Source organism: Microtus oregoni, unplaced genomic scaffold (genome assembly GCF_018167655.1).
Source record: "Microtus oregoni isolate MIOR12 unplaced genomic scaffold, Mior012 000004F_ref0000308, whole genome shotgun sequence".
Classification (NCBI taxonomy): domain Eukaryota; kingdom Metazoa; phylum Chordata; class Mammalia; order Rodentia; family Cricetidae; genus Microtus; species Microtus oregoni.
In genome coordinates this window covers 9,163,579-9,190,182 of record NW_024543063.1, presented here as the reverse complement: position 1 = coordinate 9,190,182, position 26,604 = coordinate 9,163,579, and the positions used below count along the sequence as shown (strand labels likewise).

General features: G+C 47.6%; 1 protein-coding gene across 2 annotated transcripts in view; it reads right to left on the bottom strand.

Moving 5' to 3' along the window:
* Nucleotides 1-26,604, bottom strand: part of Ngef (neuronal guanine nucleotide exchange factor) — a 93,094-nt gene that overhangs the window by 6,397 nt on the left and 60,093 nt on the right. For both annotated transcript variants that reach the window (XM_041650713.1, XM_041650714.1), the window contains 6 exons: nucleotides 24,757-25,055; nucleotides 8,175-8,335; nucleotides 6,715-6,867; nucleotides 5,070-5,199; nucleotides 4,564-4,638; nucleotides 2,221-2,310 (listed from right to left, as the gene is read on the bottom strand). In XM_041650713.1, coding sequence (XP_041506647.1) covers nucleotides 2,221-2,310; nucleotides 4,564-4,638; nucleotides 5,070-5,199; nucleotides 6,715-6,867; nucleotides 8,175-8,335; nucleotides 24,757-25,055 — 908 coding nt within the window. The remainder of the gene's footprint in view (nucleotides 1-2,220; nucleotides 2,311-4,563; nucleotides 4,639-5,069; nucleotides 5,200-6,714; nucleotides 6,868-8,174; nucleotides 8,336-24,756; nucleotides 25,056-26,604) is intronic.

Sequence of the window (26,604 nt, the reverse complement as noted above, 5' to 3'; positions counted from 1 at the left end):
AAAAAACCCTGTCTCGAAAAACCAATAAATAAATAAATAAAAAGGTATGTAGGCTTGGAAGAGAGAGAAAAAAGAGTAAAGAGACAGTAAATGTAATATAAAAGAGTATAGGGCTGGAGAGATGGCTCAGCAGTTAAGAGCATTGCCTGCTCTTCCAAAGGTCCTGAGTTCAATTCCCAGCAACCACATGGTGGCTCACAACCATCTGTAATGAGGTCTAGTGCCCTTTTCTGGGGTGCAGGTACACATGTAGACAGAATATTGTATACATAATAAATAAATAAATATTTTAAAAAATATTAAAGAGTATAGACAGCCATATATTAGAGGAATAAAGATAATAAACTTGTTGAAAAATTAATAGAGTAAGAAAAACAAGCCACATAAAGATAGAATACACAGGGAGTCTGGATTATGTATACTATTGTGTTTTATTTGAATGTTTTGACTGCAGAGAGATATTTGATTCTGGGGGCTGTGAAGATAAGCCAATATAATGGTATCTTGACTTCAAAATTTGAGTCTAAGGATATGTTGCTATAGAAAAGAGGTTCTTTTGTTTCCACAGAGGATGAGAACCTATAGAATCCTCCCAGACTAATGTGTTTGATGGACCAAGACCCCCCCAAAAGGTCATCATAAACACTTCCAAAATTACTCTGCCCAACAAAAAGTAGGAAGCAGTTTGGAGAGAACTACGCCCATATCCCCAAATATTGTTTATAAACATTTCTTTACATTTAAAGGGGGATATGCTATAGAGATTTGCATTGGTATGTTTCTTGGTTTATTGATACAAATTTAAGGTCAATTTTGTTATATGTATATTTCTGTTCTTGATTAAGCTATTGTATTTGTGCAGTTTATTTAAAAATGTAATGTATAATTAAGAAACACAGGTTAATAAATAGCCATCTATAAGAAAGCTTATAGTCATGTACAGAGTTGTAGTTCATATGGATAGGCATTCTTCAAACCTTTCAAAGACTATAGAATATGGCATTTAAAATATTTTAAGAACTTAGGACTTTTCATGACAATGAGACACATCTTCTCCTGGCAGCACCAATCTACTTCAAGAGGAAGATAGTCATAGAAGAGGAGTTGGTTAGCCATTTGGGCAAGAAACTGCTCTTGCCTGGACTGTTTGATGTTATGCTATGTGAACTGGACTTGTAGAACCCACAAAAATGACTGCTGAAGCTGCTTAAAGAAGGTGAGACAGTCCAAAGTTCCTGCTTCATGAAAGAGTCTGCCAGACATTCTGCAGAACACAGAAGAAAGTGACTGACAAACTGCCAATATAGGCGGAACTGTCTTTGGAATTTCCTCCTTCATGGAAGAGTCTACCAGACACTACGGGCCTATAGGATGAAGATGGATACCCCAACAGTACAGAAGAATTTTGGGTGACTGTTCAGGCAGTAAGATGTCTCTGTTATTTCTAGAGTTTTGGAAGTTGCTTACAATGCATTTCTTCTTTACTTAGGTAATATTATATACTTCTGATGTCTTTGATGGAGTTGAAGAATAGTTTAATTATAGTTTTCCTTAGTTATGATAAAAGATAAAGTAGATATTAATATTGTAACTGTAATAACTTGCTTGATACCTGTTTTGTTATATATAATCTTGCTATGTTAAAGCTAAAACCTTTTTTTTTTAAATAGAAAGGGGAAATGGTGTGGAAAGTCCTTCTGTATTTGTGTTGCTTTTACTGGCTGATGAGTAACAAAGCTGTTTCAGCCAGTGGCTTAGCAAAATAAAGCTAGTCAAGGAAAACAAAACTGAACGCCGGGAGAAAGAAGGTGGAGTCAGAGAGCCACCATGGAGAAAGAAGAGAGAGACAGAGGAGAAAGAAGTGAGCCACCAGCCAGAACCTTGCTGGTAAGCCATGAACCTCATGGTAAAATATAAAATAATGGAAATAGGTTAATTCTTGATGTAAGAGCTAGCTAGCAATATGCTTAAGCTGTTGGACAAACAGTATTGCAAATAATATAGTTTCTGTGTGTTTACTGCGGGACCTGGTGGGACAGAAACCTCTGCCAACATAGGCAGGCAGCTGTGCCCCGCCCCCTGCCACAGCTCTGGGAGGGTAAACTCGGGCAGATAGTGCATGATGATTGGCTTCCACCACTAGGGAGGGCTGTGGGGTGTAGGCTGGACCACTTATGCTTCAGAGTAGGGTGTGACTGTCATGACTGGGCAGAAGCTTACCTTGATCTTGAACTCCATCTTCTTCTGGATGCTAATCATCTGTTCGGTGCGGCTCATCTTCCGGACGCCCTCGTTGCATGCCTTTACCACCTGGGACAGGGAGGACACGTCAGGTCAGCCTGCCAAGTATTTCCAGCTACCACTGTGACTGGTACGTCCAGGAGCTGACACTGACTGATAAGCCTCATAGCTTCCAGTTCTTTCTTCAGCACAGTGTGGAACCAAGTGGGACACCATGTGGGGTCAGGAGGATGACTAGAAAGCCAACATCCCAGACCAAGAGGAAGTGGCCTTCTCGGCTGGACTGGAAAAGGAAAGGCTCCTCCAGGCTGACCTCTCACCCACTGGGGATGCACAGGCTCTCTACCTCCCTGGAAGGCACTCAGGAAACAATAATGCTGCCATTCCCTAGACTTCTGGGCCTCCATCTCCAGAAACAGAGCTTTTAATGGCTCATGGGGTCTGGGGCAGAGCCTGACCTGCTGCAGGTGCTTGGTCAGTAATTGTGAATAAGCACAGAGCCCAAACAAGCAACTACAAGGATGTTCCTTGTAGTGTTGCTTAGAAGAGAAAATCCATCAACTTAAATTGTCCATGAAATAGCAATGACCGAAGCACAATATATCTGTGTAACCGAGGGCTCTGAAATCATTGACATGTTCTCAACTGAAGAGCAAAGGCTGTATTTTAGAAACAGCGTCTGTTTGTAAAGAGCATGGTGACAGTGTGTATGTGCGTGCTTGTGTGTGTGTGCGCGTGTGTACATGCGTGCATGCATGTGTGTGTGTGCGTACGTGTGTGTGATATATCTGTATGGATGTATACGTGCATGCTTGTGTGTGCGTGCATGCGTGTGTGTATGATGTATCTGTATGGATGTATAGGTGCATGCTTTTGTGTGCATGTGTGTGTGTGCGTGTGATGTATCTGTATGGATGTATACGTGCATGCTTGTGTGTGCGTGCATGCGTGTGTGTATGATGTATCTGTATGGATGTATAGGTGCATGCTTTTGTGTGCATGTGTGTGTGTGCGTGTGATGTATCTGTATGGATGTATATGTGCATGCTTGTGTGTGCATGTATGCATGTGTGTGTGATGTATCAGTATGGATGTATATGTGCATGCTTGTGTGTGTGCGTGTGTGTATGATGTATCTGTATGGATGTATACATGTATGCTTGTGTATGCATGTGTGCATGTGCGTGCATGTGTGTATGTGTGATGTATCTGTATGGATGTATACGTGTATGCTTGTGTGTGCATGTATGCATGTGTGTGTGATGTATCAGTATGGATGTATATGTGCATGCTTGTGTGTGCGTGCGTGCATGTGTGTATGATGTATCTGTATGGATGTATACATGTATGCTTGTGTATGCATGTGTGCATGTGCGTGCATGTGTGTATGTGTGATGTATCTGTATGGATGTATACGTACATGCTTGTGTGTGTGCATGTGTGCATGTGTGATGTATCTGTATGGATGTATACGTGTATGCTTGTGTGTGCATGTATGCATGTGCGTGCATGTGTGCATGTGTGTGTGATGTATCTGTATGGATATATACGTGCATGCTTGTGTGTGTGTGCGTGCGTGTATGTGTGTGATGTATCTGTACGGACGTATATGTGTATGCTTGTATGTGCATGTGTGTGCATGTGTGTGTGGGTGTGCGTGTGTGCGTGTGTGTGTGATGTATCTGTATGGATGTATATGTGTATGCAGGCATCTGCTCAGGAGTTCTGGCCAAAGTGTTGTTGGCAGGGAGTATGGGCAGTCAGACATCTTTGCTATCTTTATTTTGCTTACGCTAATTTCCTGAAAGACCTCATATGGATCACTGATATGAGCCAAGTGCCCAGGACAGCACTTGAAGGGCACCTAAGGCTAGAGAAAGCTGCTGATGCCCACACAACCCATCCCTACCAAGGAATTTTCTCCAAGGACCAGGGATGGGGTGATGCTCCTGGGCAGAGCTCTGGGTCAGGTCTACACCAGTATACACTGGATCCTGGAGGATGGTTTGACACAATGGACCGTGGCAGTCATGGGGATTACAACAGACTTCTATGTTGGTAAAGAGTGCCAGGCAAGTGTCTCCATAGCCACCCTGGGCACATGAACAGAGAGAGCTGTGAAGGGGTAGGGTGGTGTAGAGAAGGATCTGATGAAGCCACATTGGGTGTGATTTTTTTCCAGCCCCAGTGACTCTTCAGGATTGCAGAAGTCTATCTCAGAATAAACGGAATGCCAAGAGGACACAGTGATAGAGGATGCCACTAGAGACAGTGGTTTAGAGGGGAAATGGTTCCTGGGCCACATAGGAGGGAACAACTCACCATCTCTAGCTCCTTGTGGGCATCCAAGGCAGTGCCTTCGCGGTCAGACCTTTCTTCTACTCTCTTCAGTATGTTCTGAAGGCAGGGTGGAGCTTTGTTACTCCCATCCCTTCCCACTTCCCCTCCCTCTCCCTCCCTGGAAGCGGCATTGTCTCTTAAGCATAGTTTTAACGGAGGCAACACACACAACCCTGCACCCGAATGGACCGAGGGCATGGAACCCTCAGCTAGGCCAGAGATGGATGTCGTGGCCCAGGAGGATAATGGACAGTTCGAGCCTCATAGGATGGGGTCCCGAGGGCCTGAAGATACTCTCTGACAACACAGAGCCACCAGACCATCAAGAGCAAATCACAGAGGCAGTGAGAAGCAGCAGGGGACCCTGGTCGATCAGGAAGGTCTAAGTTTAATAAATAGATTCCCTAAAATACCAGCAGGGAGCTGGAAGGAGCGAAGGCCTGGACAGGGGAGGCCTGCAGAGCCCGGGGCACTGTTAGGGGTCACACCTGGACCAGCAGCTTGAGTCTCGTGATCCTCTGGAAGGGCAAGATGAGGAAGGAGGAAAAGGGCAGGCCCTTGCACTTGGGGTCCAGCTCCAGCTGTGCGATCAGCTCCCGGAAAGCTGCCTTCTCCTGTCTGAAGATCCAGACACAGGGGACTGTCTCTGAGCTCAGACCCCAGAGGTGTGAATAGGAGATGCTCCCCTTCCCCACGCACAGCCTCCCAGAGACCAGACAAACCACAGGCACATGCTGAGATCTATCTCCCTTTTCTTCTCTCCACCCCTCCACCTCATTTCTTTTTAATGGAAAATAAATCGTTCATGTAAACGTCAGATAACAATAGTGGCTCCATATGCCAGGCCATGAAGACTTGGCAAAGCATAGTTTGTGTGGGAGGGGTAAGAATCCCATTGTAGTCAAGGTTATGAATCAGACATACAATTAGATGACTTCACCCGGCAGGAAGCCGTGGCAAGGTAAACCCACGGAGTGATGCAGAGATGGAAACCGCACCAGGCACGAGGCACCTGCCAGGAGAGCCTGGGCTATTTTTTGACAGGTTGGCTTGGGCACGTGGCACAGTGCTGCTGAAGGCCAGGGAGATGACTGCCAGAGACTTACTGTAGGGCAGCTGCAGATATCAGGGCAGCACACGGTACCTGTTGTTTCTAGCGGGGCCAGGGGGAACTGCACTTACAGGGTAACGTGACAGAGTTACCAGCTATCTTGGGGATTCTCAGGAACTGCAAGACGTGAACCCCTATTCTGCTTGCCTTTTGACCTGGCAAGTAGCACTGACTCCCTCCACTCTCCAAACAGTTGCTGGAAAGCATCCAAATGCCTGGATACTCAGACATTAAAATGTCTACTTTAACCATGTGGCTTGGTAGAAAAACCATCAAAATCTAGATGCTGTTTGAACAGTGGGCACACAGCACACAGAAACCTTCCTGGCCCAGCAGCTACAACAGAGCCTAGAAGCCATAGGGATCTCTCTGTCACAAATGACGGCCCTAAAACCTCTCCCTTGGGGCCAGCTGCAGTACTGTTTCTTAGTGACTGTCACAGGACTGTGCCTCTCAACATAGTAGCTGCTGTCACGTGACAAGCAGAGCTTGCCAGTCCCCTCAGGCAACTTGTATAGATTTGGCTGTCCTAATGAGGTCCCCAACCTTGCCTTTGTTCTCAGGACATTTCACAGACCCCTGTGCCTGTGACTGGGACTGCAAACCTGGTCTTGCTTCCACAGTGCCCTTACTAGAGAGTCTTTTATTTCTAACATGGGTGGGTACCACAAGGGAAGCCCTTCCCCGTGGTGCAAAGCAGGCTCATGCAATGGGAGACTGGCTCCCAGTTCCCAGGCATCACTAGCCTTCCTGCCCACTTTTGCCTTTCCCACGGCTTCACACCCATGTTTCCAATGTTCTGGACCTTGGATCATTCCTAGGGCTACGTATTCTCTCTTACAAGGCTTTACTGGCTGTTCTAGACACAGGTACTGGGGACATCAGGTGACTCTTCCAGAGTACAGGTGGAGTTGAGATTTTCTAGTGACCCCGAGATGCACAGGGATTTGGATGTCATCACCAGCCTGGCCAAATTCTGGTGAGTTCCCAGACAAGGATGGCTGAGCCCCGGCAATACTCACAGGAGCTGCTTGTACGTCCTCTCCTGGTAGGTCTGGTTACTGACGTAGGTGATATAGACTGAGAAGTGGTCAGCCGCGTAGCGGTACACGATGTCGCACACGTCCGAGATGACAATGTTCTCCTCCATGCGGTGTTCCAGCTCCAGCAAAAACCTGCAAGAGGCAGATCCTGGGCTGAAGGCACCTGCAAATCAGCCTGCCTGGTTAAACAAACCAGCATGCTCACGGACAAGGTGAGCGGGTCTCTGTGTCCTGGTGGCGCATCTGAGCACAGTCAGGAACAGGTTGTGTTTTTAGGTGGATAGCGCCGTCAGGAGCACGTGGAGAGGGAGGAGGCACGGGGCTCATTGTTATCTCTTAAACGTGTACCAATGTGTCCTGAGGTAACAGAATGGCAGTCAAGCTGTGCCTCACAATGGTCCCCTGGGTACTGGGAAAGGCGGGATCAGATGAACCTAGACTGATTCCCATGCCCGTCACTAATTAAGCCAGCAGCCAACACGTGGTGTCTCTACTTCTGTATTCTGGGATTTTTCAAGTTAAAATTTGAATTGATAAATAAATGGCAAGCTCAGAGACCTCACGGGTTGCTCTGGCCTCACCGAGCCATAGTTACTGGATAGGATGGCTACCAGGAGGGGCAGACTACAGAGAAAAGGCAGGTGTCAGTGCAAAGGGGGCAACCAGAACATCTGGGCTTCCACATGTGACATGGAGGGACCCTTCACTGCATGGGAAGGCTGCCTCTGCCATTTCTTGCCTCATTTGAACGGGAAAGTGGGCTGCCCAGGTTACTGGGGCATTGCTTAATGAGTCCTTCATCTTAATTTTTCTCCTCCTCCACAGGAAACACAGATCTCACATCCTTTCCTGGATGGCTGATGCCTCATGGGAGGGGAAAGGGAAGTAGCAATCTGGGCTTCATTGACATTGGCCTGCAGGGGGATTTAGGCTTTGGCACTTCAGGGTAAGCAGTTACTCCCAGATGACCTTGGACCTTAAGATTCAACTCAACATCACTCCATCTAGTGTGGGAGAGTCCTGTAACTCACGGCATCATAAGGATGCACAGGTCCCTGAGGCTGATGGGAAGAGACCAGGGGAGGGGGTACCATTGGCCAACCTGCTGGAGAAGATGGTGGGCCTTTGGGCTTACATCTGGGTGTGTGCAGACTTGTGTGTGGAGGTCAGAGGTCACTCCTCAGGATCCATCTGCCTAGTTTTTTGGGACAATCTCAATTAGGCTAGACTGGCTAGTTGATCAGCCAGACCCAGTGACTCTCCCGTCTCTACATACCCAGCACTGGAATTACAAGTGTATCCCACTGCACACATGTGGGCTCTGGGGATCAAATTTGTGATTTACAACTTTATCCTACTTTTTTACGTAAAATCCAAAGCATTCAAAACACGCCCTGGTATGGAGAAGAGATGGAGGGAGGTGGCCCTCCAGTGCTTACCGCTCACTGACAGCCATGACATCCAGGACATTGGAGAAGAGGATGTGTGCCTCGGACGGGTGCAGGATCTTCTTCAGCCGCTCATTCTCCATGAAGTGTGACACCAGCAGGTTCAGGCTCTTGTAGTAGGAAGCCTCGGAGGTGACCAGCTCGAACATGGCCTGTGCAGACACAGGAGAGACCTTTGTGGTTACTGCTAAGACGAGCTGAGGATGCTCGTAGCTGCAGAGCTACTGAGGCCTGCGGTGGCCGATGTGTGGCAGAAGCCAACCCACGCCAGTGTAAAGGAGAAAGCTCTTCCTCCATGGGAAGCACAGTGTCATAGCCTGCCGCCAGGACATCTAGTAACAAGCTATGACAGAGCCAGATGGTGGCAAAGATGACTCTTGCCCGTGACTGTTGGTGTAGAGATGGGCGGGGCAATCAGCAGAAAACAGACCAAGATGCCAATCAGGAAGGGTGTGATTTGGGGTAACTTTTACACTTTTTTTTTAATTATCTGAAAAAATCCTAAATAAGCCTCTATTATTTCTTTCAGCATCTGATTTTATAATGCAATCAAGAAAACCATTTTCATTTTGGAAAAGAGAAAAAGAAACACAAAATCTACTTTACCTTTCAGGGGCACCTATCAACAAACACTGTTATCGTCCTGCTGAAGTGATAGATTCAAAACTCCCCAGCAGCAGGCCTGGCTAGCTTGCCTTTAGTGCTTCCAAAAACCTCCCCTGAAACCAGTGGGAGCCAGGCCCACCCTCTCTCCTAATCACCCTCCAGGACTGGTTCAGATGCCTGAAGGGACAAGGCGGCAGGTTAAACTGTTGACCCCTGAAAAATCTCTGTTCATACCCTGTTCTCCGGGATCAGCAACTGGACCCTGGAATGAAATGAGTCTTGGTGGCTGTGCTTGAGTTGAAAGTCTTGAGGTGAGACCATTCCGGAGTCAGGGTGGGTCCTACCCCCAACGCTAGGTGTTCAGTTTTGTTTCTGTCGCTGTGATGGAACATCCCAACCAAAGTAACTTGAAGAAAGGTGTAGTCAGCTCACACTTCCAGGTCCATCCCGTCATTTGGAGTTAAGTCGCGGGGGAACCTGAGCAGCTAGTCACCCCATGGTTAAGAGCAGAGAGAATGAATCAGGTCTGCTTACTCAGCTCACCCTCTCCTCTTTTATACAGTCTGGGACCCAAGCTCAGCCTATGGGACCATCAACTTTTAGTCTGGATCTTCCTGTGTTGCTAGGTGATAAAACAACCCCCCACAGACAGACCAACAGGCCAACCTGATGTAGACAATCCAGATAAAACTATCCCCATAAATTTACCCACAGGCCAAGCTGATCTAGACAATACAGATGATTCTAGATTATATCAACTGACATTTAAAACTAACCACCATTCCAGACATCTTCATGTCTAGAAAGGAAAAGGAGAAAAAGGGAGACACAGATACATGAAGGATGGGCACCTCTCTCCCTCCCTCCCTTTTCCTTCCTCCCTCCCTTTCCCTCCCTCCCTCCCTCCCTCCCCCCCTCCCTCCCTCCCATCTCTTTCTTCTCTTCTGCTACTCCTGTCCCCAGAGGCTGGTCTCCCTTTTTCCCTACCCCCCTTTTCCACTCACTTTCCCCCAATAAAAAAACCTCCCCACCTGAGCTCTATCACATGACATCTTGCTTTCATGTGCTTTTTTTTTTTATTACAACAGTGGGGACCAGGCTGTAGCCAGAGACTAGAAGAGGAAGGAAGGCTCCTTCCTTGGAGCTCAGGAGGGAGAATGGCCCTGCTGACAGCTCCACTTCAGTTTCTTGTGTGTGTGTGTGGGGGGGGGGGTAAATTCCATCATCTCATGCCAGCTAGTACGCAATAGCAGTCCTCAGAGACAAGTCCATCAGACTGAGGACAGAGAGCAGCAATGGTCAGGGGTCCAGCAGTGCAGGTTCCAGCTTCAGGAATTATGAAGGGAGGGAGGTGGGTGGTGGAAGGGAGGGAGGGGCTGCTGTCTGTCCCCAGAACACATGCGCCTGGGTGTGGCTGAGGTGGGCGATGGATTTCCCACACTGTCTCATTAATCCTCAGGGTCTTCCAGAAGGGAGATGTAGAAACTCCGTCTCACCAGAAGAGCACAGATGCAGAGTGGTGACCAACACCCTCAAAGTCATGTGACTTGATGCAATAACCCAGATACCCAGATTCAATCCAAGGGTTTTCCATGTCCTGGGCTCTGTTATGGCTCCTGCCAGGCTGGGTCCAGGCAAAGCAGGGTTAAGTGGGTGTTTCCAGCCACCTCTCCCTGTGAAGCCCTGTCAGCCAGTAGGTCTGGTGAGGCCCTTTTGAGACAAGGGATGCATTTGTAAGCTGGAGACGTTCTGCAGCAACAATAAGAAAGTCTACAGAGATATCACAGCCACACCAGACCCCAGGTCCCCGGGCTGCATTTGACTTGATACAGTGCCGATAGGGTTGAGATGCCATGAGTTGTGGCCCTGGGACCAAATGCTGGCTGAAAATCCATCTTTGGTTTTTGTAGCTGCCTGTACGCAGCTCAGACTAGAAGAAGGCTATATTGGACATGACATTTTCTGGAAGCTTCTCCGCTACAAACACATTAGTAACTCATCTTCCTGCTGTTAAGTTTAATTTCTCAAAAGGATGCTGAGATAACTGAGTGGCCAGGCTCCAAGCTCATATGTGTAACTGACCCAACTGACTGCAGACGACCCTATCAGAGACTGAGGGGTCCACCACCCCCACGCAGTGACACAAGAGGCACACCTATCAGACGGCTCTAAGGACACTGTCAGAGACACCGAGGACTATCCTCGCAAGTGCACCCTGCTGAAGACAGCATTTGTCCCAGTGACTATGAGGAGCAGGGTCTGGAGACTTCAGGATTGGCTGTGCTGCGGTTGCCACCCAGCAGGCCTTGTCCTGAGTCACTACTGATGCTGGCTGAGCCCATTCACTCACCCTTCCCCGCCTTATCCATTTATAGGCGGTTAGTCATCTGTGAGTTTTCCTTGGCCGGGATGTTTATCTTTATTTAGCAGGCTACATTACTTGCTACACCAATGCAGCTGTCTTTTCCTCATCAATCTTGCTTTGACTGTCAGCCACTCAAGCCTTTACATGGTTATACCGGAGAGACGAGGGGTCCGGGCACGTGAGTCACTGGTAGGGGTTTTGCCCACCATGTGAAAGGCCCTCAATTTGATCCCCAGTGCAAACAAAACTGCTAAAAAACCTTAAAAGAAATGAGGGATGAGGGACCCAGACCCTGTGTGCTCTTCACTTAGGCATCCAGCCATCTGTGCCACACACTCACTGGGCACCTGCTGCGAGGGTGCAGCATCAGGCTCTAGGGGTGATTATCCCACCAGTGTTACAACTGCAACCCAAGGGAGCAGAGAAGGGCACACTGGGTGACGCCTCTCAGGCAACACCAGGTAGTGAGGTGCGCCTGAATGTGGGTTTAAAGAGTGTATGTAGGCCAGGCGGTGGTGGCACCTTGGGAGGGAAAGGCAGGTAAATCTCTGAGTTCAAGACCAGCCTGGTCTACAGAGGGAGTTCCAGGAGAGTCAGAGAAACCCTGTTTCCCAAAACCAAAACACACACACAAATACACAAACACACAGTCAGACACAGACACAGACACACAGACACACACACACACACACACATGAGTATATATAGATGTGGTTTGAATATGAGATTTCCACTCCACCCCCAGGCTCGCATGTTGAAAGCCTGGTCCTCAGCTGCTATTTGGGAGATGGTAGAAACTTCAGGACATGGGCTTAGCTAGAGGAAGTAGGTCCCTGGGAGTGGTAGCTCCTGTCCAAGACTCTTCCTGTCTCCCCCTGCTTTCTGTGATGAGGTGAGCTGCTTCCTGCCATGGGATTCAGCCTGATCTCTAGCCCACAGCAACAGAGCCAGCGGAGTATGGGCCAGAACCTCTGAAACAGAGTCAAAATAAATCCCCCTCCTCCTCTTTGAGACAGGACCTCTCTATGTAGCACTGGCTGTTCTGGAACTTTCTCTGTAGACCAGGCTTTCTTCAAACTCAGAGACATCCTCCTGCCTCTGCTTCCCAAGTGCTGGGATTAAAGGCTTGCAACACTATGCTGGATTCTTTACTTTGTCTCAGCTATCCCATCTCATTCAAGAAAAATGACTCTGTGTTCATATTTGTTCACACACACATATGAATGTGTGTTCACGTGAATGTGTGAGAATGTGTGTATGAGTAGCTAATATGTATAGTGTGTGTGTGAGAGAGAGGGGGGAGGGAGGGAGGGAGGGAGAGAGGGAGAGAGGGAGAGGGAGAGAGAGAGAGAGAGAGAGAGAGAGAGAGAGACTACAAAACTTTTTAGCGGCCATCGCTACACTTCATGAATTAGGAACACCATAGCTTCCTCCCTGACTGCCGGATGGTGTCCTCAGTCACACAATTAGACTGACCCAAGTTTCATGAATCACAGCTTGGTCCCCCAGTGGTGCTCTTAGATCTCAGCTCTTCCATTTGCTACCTGCCAAGAACCATGAGAATCACAGGACGCCCTGCCTGGATTCTTTGTGCAGGCTAAGAGCTGGCTCACATTTGCTGTTTCCCAGAAGGCCAGTGCAGGTGAGGACTGTGACATGTCTGCTTGCTGTGAGCAGCTGGGCTGCCAACAATGCCCTGGCTTTGGGAGGTCGGCGATAACTGCCTAATTAATAATAATGTGGTATTATTATTATATATATGTATGCATGTGTGTGTGTGTTCATTCTCTAAGTTTTGTTTCTCTGGTGAGCCCTGTCAGAGAGGGTGCTTGCTATCTCACTGTCCTCCACGTCTGACTCAAGGCTGGGCCCTTTCTCTACAGGCTGTTACCTTACTTGTCTTAAACTTTGGACTCTGCACTTCACCGAGATCTGGATGTCAGGTTGGCTCCTCAAACTCCCTGAATCTTGGATGCTCCAATCTCCAGGAAACCTCTGTGGGACTCAGCACCAGGGGCCTACAGACCAGAGACTGAAGATAGATATCTTCTTCCCACCTCCCACCTCCCTCACGTGAAACAGAAGCCCCACCTCAGGGTCCCAGAAGGTCCCTTTCTATCCTCTCAAGGGAGGAGAGCTGGGCTTTCTCAGACAAAGGATCATCTCAGGGGTCGAGGCTGAGTCTGCGTCTGAGCCCCACAACAGAGAGCAGCCTGTGTTTCTCCACTGGTTAGAGACTGAAGCACCTCCCTCTGTCTCAGTGGGGGTTTCTGTTGCTGTGATAAAACACCATGATCAAAAACAACCTGGGGAGGAAAGGATTTATTTCACCTCCACTCCCACATCACGGCCCATTGTTAAAGGAAGTCAGGGCAGGAGCTCAAGTGGGAATATAGAGGCAGAAGATTTTTAATGGTTCTGAGGCTGGAGGTCCAAGGTCACATGCACCAGAGAAGAGGGGTCTGACTCATTCGGAAGACAGAATCCCCTCCATCGATAACGAGCCCATTCCCACCCTCAAGGCCTAGCCCCCCTTTAAAGCTTCTTTCAACACTTTACTTGGGGATTAAATTTCTAGCCCCCAACTCAGGCGACACATTGAAGCTCTAACCATGGCTTTGCTGTTAGCCCATTTGCCTATGTCTGGAGGCGGGTGCAGGGCAGAGAAAGCATGAACCATAGTGTCAGAGGCCTTGGGGTGTCCTTAAGCTCTGGGTTTCCTTAGAGGCTGTGGGAACCTTACCCACTGACGCCATTGTTCAGACCCACCATCCAGTCCCCATGTCTTCAGTAAACCATCAGAGGTTACAGGGGCTCTGAACACTGCCAAGGATCAGCCTGAGCTTCAGGTGCCAAGCACTCGGCTCCCCAGACACTCTGAGGGCCTGTGGGTACTGTCTTGGGTCAGGGTAGTGGCTCGGGTGAGCGACTGTCTCGGGACAACTCCACAGCTCCTCTCAGTAGGGTGTCACAGGAACAGAGGAGTCCCTCTACCCCTGGGATGCCTGCTTTCTGCCCGCTCTGGTCCTCAGAGCAGCCACACAGGGCAGTGAGGGGTGTGGGACAACCCACACCTCACTCTTCCAGACATTCTTCATCTCTAGGGTGATTGGCCTGCAGAGCTGGAGCCTGGGACCAGCACACACCACAGGCTTGAGAGTGTAACCAGGGTCTGGAAAGTCTCCTCTAGTCAAGAAGAACCTCTGGGCAGGAGTAAGCTGTTAAGGGGACTCCAGGTTCAAGACTGAGCCCCTGGGGCTGAAATCTTGTGAGCATGGGGCCTGCCAACAGAGCTGGACCCAGCAGGGGCACCATTGACAGCTGCCTGGGCCACAGTGCCTGACTGGGAGTGACAAGAACCTTCCCACGTAGCAGCTGTGTAGTGCAAGAGCTGAGGGTCTAAGGTTCCCTGGCCCAGAACACCAAACCCAACCCTCAGCAAGTATCCTGTGTCACAGAGCCACTGATGAAGTATATGCAAGAAGACCTGGCTAACAGAATAGCTCACAAAATCTTTTAAGGTACAGGACCATGAAAGGGCCTGGCTGACAGAAGTGTATAGACAGAAGCTGTAAGCCAAGAGAAGCAGTGAGATAATGTGCCACAGAGACGAGGAGCTGGGGCACTCACACGTGGCTGAGGTGGGGGAGCATCGTCCACATTGTGAGAAGCAGCGAGATAATGTGCCCACAGAGACGAGGAGCTGGGGCACTCACATGTGGCTGAGGTGGGGGAGCATCGTCCACAAACTTTAAGATCCCTCAGCTGTAACCAGGAATTCTACATAGCAGCCATGATGCCCTCGGCACTGAGATGTGTACACGTTCTATTTCTTATGATATACGGCGTATATAACAAAGTCAATTGCAGTTGTTCATCCCCAGGAACTGGCTACGCTATGGGACAGCTGCACAGTAAGTCCCATAAATCTGGGGCGGGGAGAAGAATCAATATGGGGAGATGTGATAAGCAGCTTGCTAAGTGAAAAGGAATGAGCAACCCTGTCCCCATCCCTCCTCACTTTCTTCTACTCTGAACACGTGTCTCAGGGGACACAGGAACCTGTGAGAGACAGGAGTAAGAGATACTTGGTACTTTGCTTTTTTTTTTTTTTTTGAGACCACCTTATTTTTAGCTGATGTGTATGAGTGTTTGCCTGAATATTTGCCTGTGTACCACATACACACAGTGCTTGTTAAGGCCAGGAGAAGACATCAGATGCCCTAGGACTGGAGTTACACATGCTTGTGAGCCATCAGGTGGGTCCCGGGGATTGAACTGTATGAGTGGCCACTGTTCTTAATTCCTGAATCCAGACCAGAGATAATTTTGTCATTTTGGGGCTCTATATCAGATACACAAACTACTTTGCTTTGCTGGAGCGTTTTCTGCTTGCTTTCTTTAACAAACAGACCAGAAATGTGATGTTTTAGGAGATAGCTACTGGCTACCTTAGAGCAAGGGGCCAAACTTCCCATCCCTCTCCATTTATTTAGGACTTATTTGCAGTGTTGTTAGGGTTTTCTTCATTCAGGGATCTGATAAGATGATATCATGACTAAGAAAACTTGCTGCTCACAACTGACTGTAACTTTAGTTCTGGGATATCTGACACTCTCTTCTGTCCTCCAAGGCATACACACACACATTCACACACACACACACACACACACACACACACACTCACACACACACTTACACATATAATTAAAAACCAAACAAGTCTTTAAAAGCTCCTAATAATTCAACGGGGGTTGGGAAATAACCTAATAATCATAATTTAAGTGTGTGTTTGTAGTACTAGGAATCCAACCCAACACTTCTCATGTCCTAGGTAAGTGCTTTATCATCGAGCTACACATAGCCAATAATTTAAGTTTTTGTTAGAAGTCTGCCATACAACAACAGGAAGTACTTTCCTTCTAAAATAGTTTCACTGTTTGCGGGGGTGGTGGTGGAAATGGCTGCTCTAAGGTATAAAAAGAGGGTGAAAACAATAAATTACAAGTCTCATTTCAGCCTCAGTAGACTCAGACTGTGGTTGACTGTAGGGTTCCCTCCCATCTCCTTCCCCAGAAGAACGAGGCCCATTCCTGTCTGGGCATGCTGGGCCTTGCTGCCAGTCCCATTGCCAGCCTGTAGGCCACTCCACCTGTGTGCTTGAGTGTCTCTGTGCCCTGGAGATGCTCAAACACCACTTCCTGTTCATGTCCCCAGTTCTGTCTGGTCTGCCCCCTCGATCAAAGACGCCCCTTTGCAGAGGTAGGGTCCTGAATGGAGTTGGGACACAGGCCACCACAGCCAAATCAACAGCCATTCCAGGCGCCCTTGGCTTCTTCATTTTTCGTCATGCCAGGTGGCAGGCATGCACTGTCAAGCAGGTTGAGGTTTTGCTGGGTGGAGAGCCCCACCCTCCCTGTCCTTGCCTCCTCCCTGATCTGTAGTCTCCTTCCATTCCTTCCTGCCACCTTCTAGAAAAGACCCCTGTCCTCCCTGTTGAGATACCCTACACATTTTTTTCTTTTGAACCTCAAGGACAGTTTTACTTGAGTTTAAAGGAAAAACCCTCGGGCAATAAACTCTAAGTCTCTGAAGGTGCTGGGAGAAAAAAGATGGAGATAAAAGGGGGGTGAGGAGCCACTCCAGTTCAGCTAGGTCAGCATGAGGCACCTGCCACATTGTAGATAAGACATCACATGGTGGGGAGGGGGCTTTAAAGAGAGAGAGAGAAAGCTTAGAGCACCGGAAGTATATGGAGGCTCTGGACATCTGAAAGAAGGAGGCAGAGAAGCAAAAGGCAGATCTGTCTTCTGAGTCAGGGCTCAGCAGGACGGACAGACCCAGCTGAACCTCATAGCAGCTTGGAGTCACCACCTTCCGACACCTTTTACACACTCCTTCCTTCTGGTCTTTTAATTTGAATCAGTTCTAATTATTATTTTTTTTTTCAAACTGCCCTGCTTTTAAACAGTGACTCAAAAAACCAAGGGCTTCTGAACAAGCTAGCAACTAAAAATCAGTGGAGAAATCCCCCCACGGTAGCGCTTGCTTCCCACCCGCAGGCTGTACTTAAGTAGACGGAAGCACACACCTTTGCTTTAAATCCTGATTCTTCTAGAACCAAGTCAGACTCAGGCTTACCCAAGGTTGTCACGGGGATGAGGGGGTCACGGACACTTGCCACTTACATAGCTAAGGGACCAGGGATGCTCTGGCCGCACACTGACTTGGTGGGACCCAGAGGCTGCCTGTCTCACAGCAATATAGACGGAAAAAGAGGTCTAAGGGGCCTGGAGAGATGGCTTAGTGGTGAAGAGTGTTTACTACGAAATCATGAGGACCTGAGTTGAAATCCCAGCAGCCACGTAAATATAGATCTTTGTCACTGACTCAAAGAATAAAACCTGAACATCTCAGGTCCATTGTCAAAATAGAAAGCACACATTAAAAATTTTAAAATCAATCTGTAAAGCCAGGCTCTAAACATCCAGAGCAGGACCCATGGACATCTGTGTGTGTGTGTGTGTGTGTGTGTGTGTGTGTGTGTGTGTGTGTGTGAAGGAGAGAGAGAGAGAGAGAGAGAGAGAGAGAGAGAGAGAGAGAGAGAGAGAGAAATTGCTGCTGAATACAGTAGTGCATATCAGCTTGGACTCATTGAGTTTTTAGATATATCATTCCGATCCATGGGAAATTGCAAAAATGTGTAAAGGAAGTATTTTCTTTTTAAAAATTACATTTTATTAATTTGTGTGTGGGTTTGTGTATGTTGCGCGTGTGTGAGGCAGGCAGAGGATGACCCTGAAGCTGGGTCCTTTCCTTCCACCACGTGGCTCTGGGAGATGGAAGTCAGGTTGTCAGGCTTGGCAGCAAGCATTTTTACCCACTGGGCCATCTCAGCTGACAGTCTGCTATAGACGTGATGCTCGACTCTTTGGAAACACTGTATGCTGTGAATATCCACTACTTAATTCTTTGAAAACCTGTTTTTACCCCCCTACCCCCCTTGCTGAGGATAGGACCCAGGGGCCTTGCACATACCCTGCAAATCCTCCATATTGAACAGCACCCTGGCTGCTGTAAACCCATTTTTAACTACCTGTAGTTCAATCTTAGTAGATAATTCCTCCATCTTTGAGCATTTAGGCTTCTCCCCTCACTTTCCTAATTTTTACGGGGCCAGACATCCTAATAAGCAGATACTTGTGCACGTGCCTGACTATTTTACAATATGGAGTGCCAGGTTAAGAATGACTGGGAGCCATGCAAATACATTCTTTATTGATCTTGGTAAAAATATTGCCATATCTTTATTGCTGGTGCTGGCAGTGCTCATAAAGTATTCTCCTAAACTAAATTTTAGGTGTAAGTACATGGCTGGAGCTGAGGATGTAGCTTAGGTGGAACTAAGCATGCATGAAGTCCTAGGTTTCACCCCCAGCATTCTCTAAACTGCCAGGGGTGTACAAGCCTGTAATCCCAGCATTTTAGAAGTGGAGGCAGAAGGAAAAGAAATTAAAGGTCATCCTCTGTCACTCTGAAGTACAGAAAACAACCTGGATGCCACTTTGGTTTGGATTTTTTTGATTATCAGTGAATTTGACTTTCACTTCTTCCATTTACTTAGTGGCCGTTTGTAGTTTTCTTTTTTTTTTAAAAATCATGTGTGTGTTGTGTGTTTGTGTGTGTGTGTGTGTGTGTGTGTATGTGTGCGTGCATGTGTATGTGTGTTTGTGTCTGTGTATATGTGCACATATGAGTGGGTACCCACAGAGGTCAGAGGCACTGGATGCCCCTGGAGCTGGAGTTACAGGCAGTTGTGAGCCATCTGATAGGGATGCTGAGACCCAAACTCAGGTCCTCTTCAATGGGAATGCACACTCCTGACCCTTGAGCCCCCTCTCCAGTCCTGTTCTTCTAGGTGAACGCTTTGGTCATTTTTCTCTGAGTGGCTCATCTTGTCACTGTTGATCAACCTCCATAGCTGATTGGAATCGGGGGTCACCAACCCATATGAAAATAGGAGATTTTTTTTTTTTAAATTCACTTCCCATCTATCCTTTTGCTTAAGATAGGGTCTCTCAATGGCCTGGAACTTTAGGCTAGCTTGTCAGAGGGCTTCCAGAGATCTGCTTGTCTCTGCCTCCCCTCTCACTGTTGATGGTATGACAGCCATACCACTGTGCCTGGCCTTTTATGTGGGTTCTGGGGACCCGAAGTCAGGTTTTCACACTCTAGAAGTAAGTATGCTACCCAGTGAACCATTGTTCCAGCCCTCCACCGTTTGATAGTAGAATATGGGGCGTTGTGAGTGCCCCCCGAATGCAGCTCAGGCACGATGAGTCCACAAGACTCTCAGTGTAGCGCCCTCACCACTGCCGGTGATATAGACTGAAGTTATTAAGCTATCCCAGACTCACTATATGGCTGGCCTTGAGCTGGGGAGTCTCTTGCCTCAGACTCACGGACGCTGGGATACACATTTACAGATGTGCACTGCCATACTGAAGTGCCCTCAGCATTTATACACTTTATTGTCTTGTTTTACTGTAATAGACTAGGTAGCGAGATGTTATGACTTGTATAATTTCAATAGATAATAGTAACAAATATAAACTTTCCTTTTTTAAAATGAAAGTTTTATTTTAAGTGTGTGTGTTTTGATTGCATGCATGTCCGTGCACTATGTGTGTGCCAGAAGACTGTGTTGGATGCCCTGAAATTGGAGCTACTGATGGCTGTGCATTGCCACGCAGGTGCCAAGAATTGAACTCGGGTCCCCTGGAATGGGAAGCCAGTGCTCTGACCCATTGAGGCATTTTTGGTGGTATTTATGGTCCCTAGAAATAAACGCCCCTCCCCTTTAGGGCGGAAATAGGAGTCTCAGGTTGGGCAGAAGACTCGGTGGGTAAAGGTCCTTGCTGCATAAGCCTGAAGACTTGAGTGTGATCCCCGGAACCCTTGCAGAGGTGGAAGGAAAGAAGTAATGCTACAAAGTTGCCCTTTGACCTCATTATGACTCAGTGGCATACACACCCAGACACATACAAGTATGCATGTACATACAACAATAGTAAACTTGAAACTATGTTTAAAAACAAGATACAAGAGTCTCCAGCAGTTCTCCTGCCTCAGCCTCTCGAGTGCTGGGATTACAGGCACAAACCACCAGACTGGCTCTAAAGATTTTGAAGAGGTGGCTCACATTCTCTTTCACTGCGCTGTCTTTGGACTACGGTGTTTTACACAAAGTACCCTAGGATTCTTCTTCAGGCTCCTGTGTCCCTGTTGTGTCTCTTTCCTACAGTACAGCATGGTGTGCAGCGTCCTACGGGATCTTAAGGCCAGATTCATCATGGCTCCTCCACCCGCTGGAGCCTGCCTCTCTTCCTCCTCAGACATCCACCACCACCATCACCACACATAGACAACTAGGAAGAAACACATAAGCAGGCCAGAAGATTTTCTAAGAAAAGGAAGAGAGGAATTCCATGAAGGAAGACAGCTGTCACAGAAGGAGAAGCCTGGGTTATGATGATCTTGAACTTGGAAATTCTCTTGATCTGCGCAGAGCAATGGCAGGAACCAGGAGAACCCTGCTATGGCTTGTGTCCCCCCTAACGCTCACATGAGGCCTGACTCTCAGTTCGGGAGGTGCTTGGGTTGCAGAGAAGGTGACCTCATGAGTGATTGAAGCTTTCCTCTTGGGAATAGGGAAGCTATTGGGGGATTTGGCACCTCTTGCTGTCTTTGTGCCTGATTGCATTTGGCCTCCCGCTGTGAGTGGAAGCAGCATTACCCCCCCCCCCATCAGTCGAAGCTCCTTCATTTGACCTCCTTGCTTCCCGAAGCTCAAGCTGAACACACCTCTGTTCTTTATAAACGACCCAGTCTCTGTACTAGTATGGCAACGGAAAATAGATCCAGATAAGATACTGGCATTTTATGGATTGGCCAGTGTCGTCCAGCTAAGAAGAAACAGAGTGGAGAATCAAAACCCAGGCAGATGGGTGCCGGCACAGGTGTAAGTTCTATCACTTCCCCCCGCTATACTGTGGGGAAGACATTAAAAGTGTGGAAAGAATTAATATCCAGAATATATAAAAATTATAAAATATATAAAATATGTAAAAGCTGCTCATCAATCAAGAACCTGAATACAGAAGCCTGACAGAAAAGGGGCAATGAGGCTGGGGTTCATGCAGTTCAGTGGGTGGAGTGTTTGTCTAGTATGTGTCCTGGGTTCCATCCTCAGTACCAGCTAAATATGGCACGGTGGCATATGCCTGAAATCCCAGTACTCAGGAGGTAGAGGCAGGAGGATGGACAGTTCAAGACTGGGGCTCGAGAGGTGGCTCAGCAGTTAAGAGCACATATAGTTCCTGCAGAGAATGTGGTTTGGGGTCCCACCACCCACATGGCAACTCACAGTCCTATGGGACCTAAACACCTTATTCAGACACCCGAGGGCAGCAGACACACATGAGGTGCACAGACAAACACACAAGCAAAATATGCACGTAAAATAAATATTTACAAATAAATAAGAAAAAGACACTATTTTTAAAATGACCAAGGCCATTCTTGGATACCTAGTGAGTTTGAGGCCAACCTGGGCTATATGAAACCTAGAAGAAAGATGAAGAAAAAAAGAAGAGGAGGAGGAAAGAAAAGAAGAGAAAAGAGGGCAAGAATAAGACATACTCTTCATTCAGTAGATCAAAGAGCAAGTGGTGGTTTAGGACTGGGGCTAGAGATGTGGGTAACCACAGCCTCTCCCACGGTTGGTAACAAGGTGACATTCTAGTGTCTTTAGCCCAACACTTGCGACCAGCAGAGTTTCTGACTTCAGATTTTCATTTTTGGATTTGAGGATATTTGCACAAAAATAATGAGCAATGTTGGAAGCAAGACCTGGATTAACTATGGAACTCATTTATGTTTACAAGCATTTTATGCGCACAGCTTAAAAAGTAATTTAAATGGAATTTGTGTGTGTGTGTCTGCAGAGGACAGAGTGTGTGTTAATCCCCTAGAGCTGGAGTTTTCAAGTGGTTGTGAGCGATCACCATGGGCAATGGGAGCCAAATTCCAGTTCTTTAGGAGAGCAGCGAGTGCTCTTAACCACCGAGCCATCTCTCCAGTTCCCTAAAAGTAATTTTACATAAAACATTTTCGATAGTTTTACACGCGAAAAGGTTGGCTGGTGTAGAGTGGTCGGCCTGTGGCATCACATCTGTGCTCAAAAATTTCTGGGTTTTGAGCGTTTTATTTTAGATTTAGTGTTTTTCAGACTGGGGCTGCTAAGCCTATACCGCCTGTTGAATGCCCTGTGCTGGGATCTGATGAAAGATGCCCCTTTCACTGCTGTGAGGTGCCCACAGTCTTGCAAGAGTAAAAGGGTGTACCACACACATGACTGAGTTCTCTTGAGCCCACACTGCCCGATGCCACCCCTGCACCATATCCACAGAGCACCCTGGCCAGCCAGTGAGCATTGTTGACCCTTGGTCATTTATGCTCCTCCATCCTCATTCAAACTTCCATCCTTATTCGACACAGTTGTGTCTAACACTAAAAAGCAAGCAGGTGTGGATGCTGAGGGAAGGGGTTGTTGTCTTGAGACAAGGTTTCCACGTGCAGTCTGGAAGTCTGCCTTCCAGCTGGGAAGGGATCAGTGGCCTGTGCTCTCACGCCTAACAGAGCAGAGATTATTTTCATAAAAACTCAGCTGAAAGCTACAAGGGGCCCATGAAGGCTCTGGTATTGTCTGCTTTTGAAAACATCATGAAAAGGTGGCTGGTGGGCTACTTATGGAATTTTAAAACATTTAGAAGTAAGTGGCACCTTTATCCACCTGAAGGGCCTTCGACAGTGCTTTCTATGTCTGATAATATGGTTGGTGTGGGAAGTCCTTCTGTATATGTGTTGCTTTCATTGGTTAATGAATAAAGAAGCTGGCTTGGCCTGTGATAGAGTAGAGCTAGGTGGGGAAAACTAAACTGAATGCTGGGAGAAAGAAGGCAGAGTCACAAGATGCCCTGTAGCCGCCAGAGGGGAAATATGTGAGTTGTCAGCTGGAATCTTGTTGGTAGGCCATGAGCCTCTTGGTAAAATAGAAAATAATGGAAACAGGTTAATACTGGATGTAAGAGCCAGCTAGCAATATGCTTAAGGGATTGGCCAAGCAGAGATTTAAATAATATAGTTTCTATTTGGAGTCTGGGCAGCCAGAAACAAACCAGTTGCCTCCTACCACACATGGTGGCTTGGTTTCTAATCCACTAGTGAGCTCCCTAGTGTTCATTTACCTTCATAACTGAGGTGTGTGTAAGTGTGGCCACTGTATGGTATTTATTTTTTGCTTCTGTTTCAGTTTTTGCAGCAGGCTGTCATGTAGCCTAGGCTGGCTTCTAGGGCCTATGTGGGTGAGGATGACTCTGAACCCAAATCTTCCTGCCTCTGGCCATGGTGCACTGGAATTACAGGCATGTGCCATACATCCAGCCCCTCTTCTTTGCCACTTGCTCCTTCCTGTGTGATATATAAAGGGCACATTCCTCTGTGTTTAGCTCTATTTATGCTGGAAAAGGTTTATACTATGTTTCAAAGTTTTAAATATATGCATTGATCTCTAAGTTTTACTTAATGACAACCACCACCACCCAAATAAGGTCTTGATGTAGTCCCATGCTAGGTAGGATGTCAAAATTGAAATATATTTCTACTTGATTCAGCCAGACAGACACACCCGTGGAACCTAGGGGGTCCTTCAAAACTACTTCCTTCCCCAGTAGCGGAGCCTGAATTGAACTGGGTGGCACAGGCAGGAGCTGGGCTCTGTGTTGGGCATTAGCCTTTAGACATTGTGACATTATTACTTTCTTCTACAAAGTTCATACTCAAGAACCACAAGAGCAAGTTACAAATCAATCTCTCTCTCTCTCTCTCTCTCTCTCTCTCTCTCTCTCTCTCCCTCTCCCTCTCTCCATTGACCACGCTTTCTCCCATGGACTATCCTCTCCTCTCTACCATACTTTCCTGGCTCTTAAAAGATTAAGACCATTGCTCAACAAAAACAAACACTTGTTACACGTTTCTGTTACTGATACTTTCCCATTGATTATTTCTCACTGCTAGCAACCGGCCATTGTACCGCTCACCTGCTGCCTCTACCTCCTTGACCTCTGGGAGACTGTCCAGAACCATCACACAAAGGGTCTCTTGGACCCTCACCCATCCAGAATCTACAAGGCCCCCAAATGTGAAAAGAAGCACGGCTGATCATCACCTGCAGAGGTCAGGAGTCACTTCACAGACACCAGTTCTGTACCACCTAGGGTTTCAATGTCATGATACAGACATGCAGTCACCCTGCCTAACAAAAAGTATTAATGCTTCTAACCCTCAGCACGGGCACTGAGCCAGACCAGAAAGTGGCTGGGTGCTCTGTGACCTGTGAAATGTTTCTTTTCCTATCTGTGGTAGATAGACACATTCAGCTCTGAACGGCTTTAGCAAGCCAACTGGGAACCTCAGCTCTGCAGAGGACCCCTCAGACTCCCTGCACCTCCAGACCCCCTCTGCTCTGGAAACCTTCCTTACCTCCTGCAGCTTGACCTCCTCAGGCTGGAGAATGTCCAGTATGCCGCTGCTCTGAATTTCAGGGAGGTCTTGCCAGAGGTTGAACCTGGAGTGGGGGTTGCTGAGCAGGCAGATCTGAGGCAGAGCCCTCCTCTCAGGTGGACTGGCCAGTTCCTCCTCCTCCTCTTCCTCTTCTTCCTCCGGTGTGTCTTCCCCAGCCTGGGACTCATCTGAGTTGCTTTGTATTTCTGCATCCTGTTGCCTCCGGGTTTCGATTTCTTGGAGGGTCGATTTGTCTCTATACTCTTGGTACAGGAGCCCTGAAATCAGAGTTACAACAAAGACAAGAACAGGAGGTCAGGCGAAGGTCCTTTCGAAGCCCCAGGCACACACAGAGGAAGGCAGCACACCCTAGGCCCCAGCAGCAGCTCTGGCCTTGCAGGAGAGACCACCCATCGCCTTCATTCCTGTGGAAGAGCAGCATAAGTAGGTTTCCTCTGACAAGTAAAGAAATCCTTGAGTAGACTCAAAATCGCTTTTCCCACGCACACAGGAAAAAAAAAAAAACAAGAATACAGACCTTGATGTGTTAATAAGTATGCTTACAAAATTGATGGAAATGTCCCAATTATGTTTCAGTCTCCCACCAGGTTCCTTTCTCCAGCTTAAGTGTTTTAGTATTAAGACGTGTAGTCTGTACATCCTGTGAACTGGGAGTGGCTATGAGTTTTCATGTTGAATCAGTGTCTCATCAACTGAGCCCAAAGCCAAACTGCTGTCTCCGCTACTCACACTTGAGGCGTATTCCCTGACCAACCACATTTAAAAACAAATGTGACCCAAATCTCAGGGAGGATGCTAGGGATGTTGGTGGATCAGTGTAAACTCAGCACCTCCCGGAGAAGAAATGAGATGAACATTTGGGATATTCTGGCTACAGAACAAAGTGACAGTCCCTCCATACAGGCTGGCAGGGACAAGGTGTGGGATACTGCCTGCCAAGAGGCAGTGGGAGGGGATTTACTCCAAGAGTCTTGCAGGTCATGCTACAGAGATAGAACTCTGCCTTGAGAGCCTGCACAGACCCCAGATAGGCACGTTGATGTATCTGCATGCACGGCAGGGAGGATAGGGCCCATGGCACTTCCCAGGACTATAAGGGCAAGGGCATCAATTAAGCAGGGGCAGGGCAGAGACACGGCACGGTAACAAGGTAGAAGATGAGCCCCGACAGCTAGCTGGCACTGGATCATGAACAATATTAAAGTAACCAGTTTGGCAAGAGGTCTGATAGCTTCATTGGTGGAGGCAGGGGGCAGAGGGCTAAGGTGACAGAGAGATGCAGGTATACTTGGAGTGCCCTGGAAAAGGTAAGATCCAGTAAGTCAGACCCTTGAAAAGTCTGTTGATGGAGGCAACACGGACATGAGCTGAGCTACTGTTCCTTCTACACGTGGTTCCGAATTATGTCTAAATGGCAGAAAGGGGGAAAGGAGAAGCAGATCACTGTGGAAGTCCTGACAGCAGCGGGATAAATAGCATTCACTGGCAGGAGTGAGTCTGGCATAAATCCATCCCATGAATTAAATTATTTGCTTCCGACACTTGGTGACTCTGTGACTGTACATTATGAAGCCTCTACAACAAGGCAGGACAACCCTGATTTCCAAGGATTAGGATCCTGTGTTTTTACAGTTCTCCTAGTCGCAGAATTCAACATGGAGTTCATTGCTCGGAGGGATGCTAAGGAGCAGTCAAGTCCATGCTGAACTCCACTTAGGTTATGCTCTCCAAGGACAGTCTAATGTCACCTCAGAAACCAGCATAACATACGCACACCATACACACACGCATGCTGGTTTTGTGAAT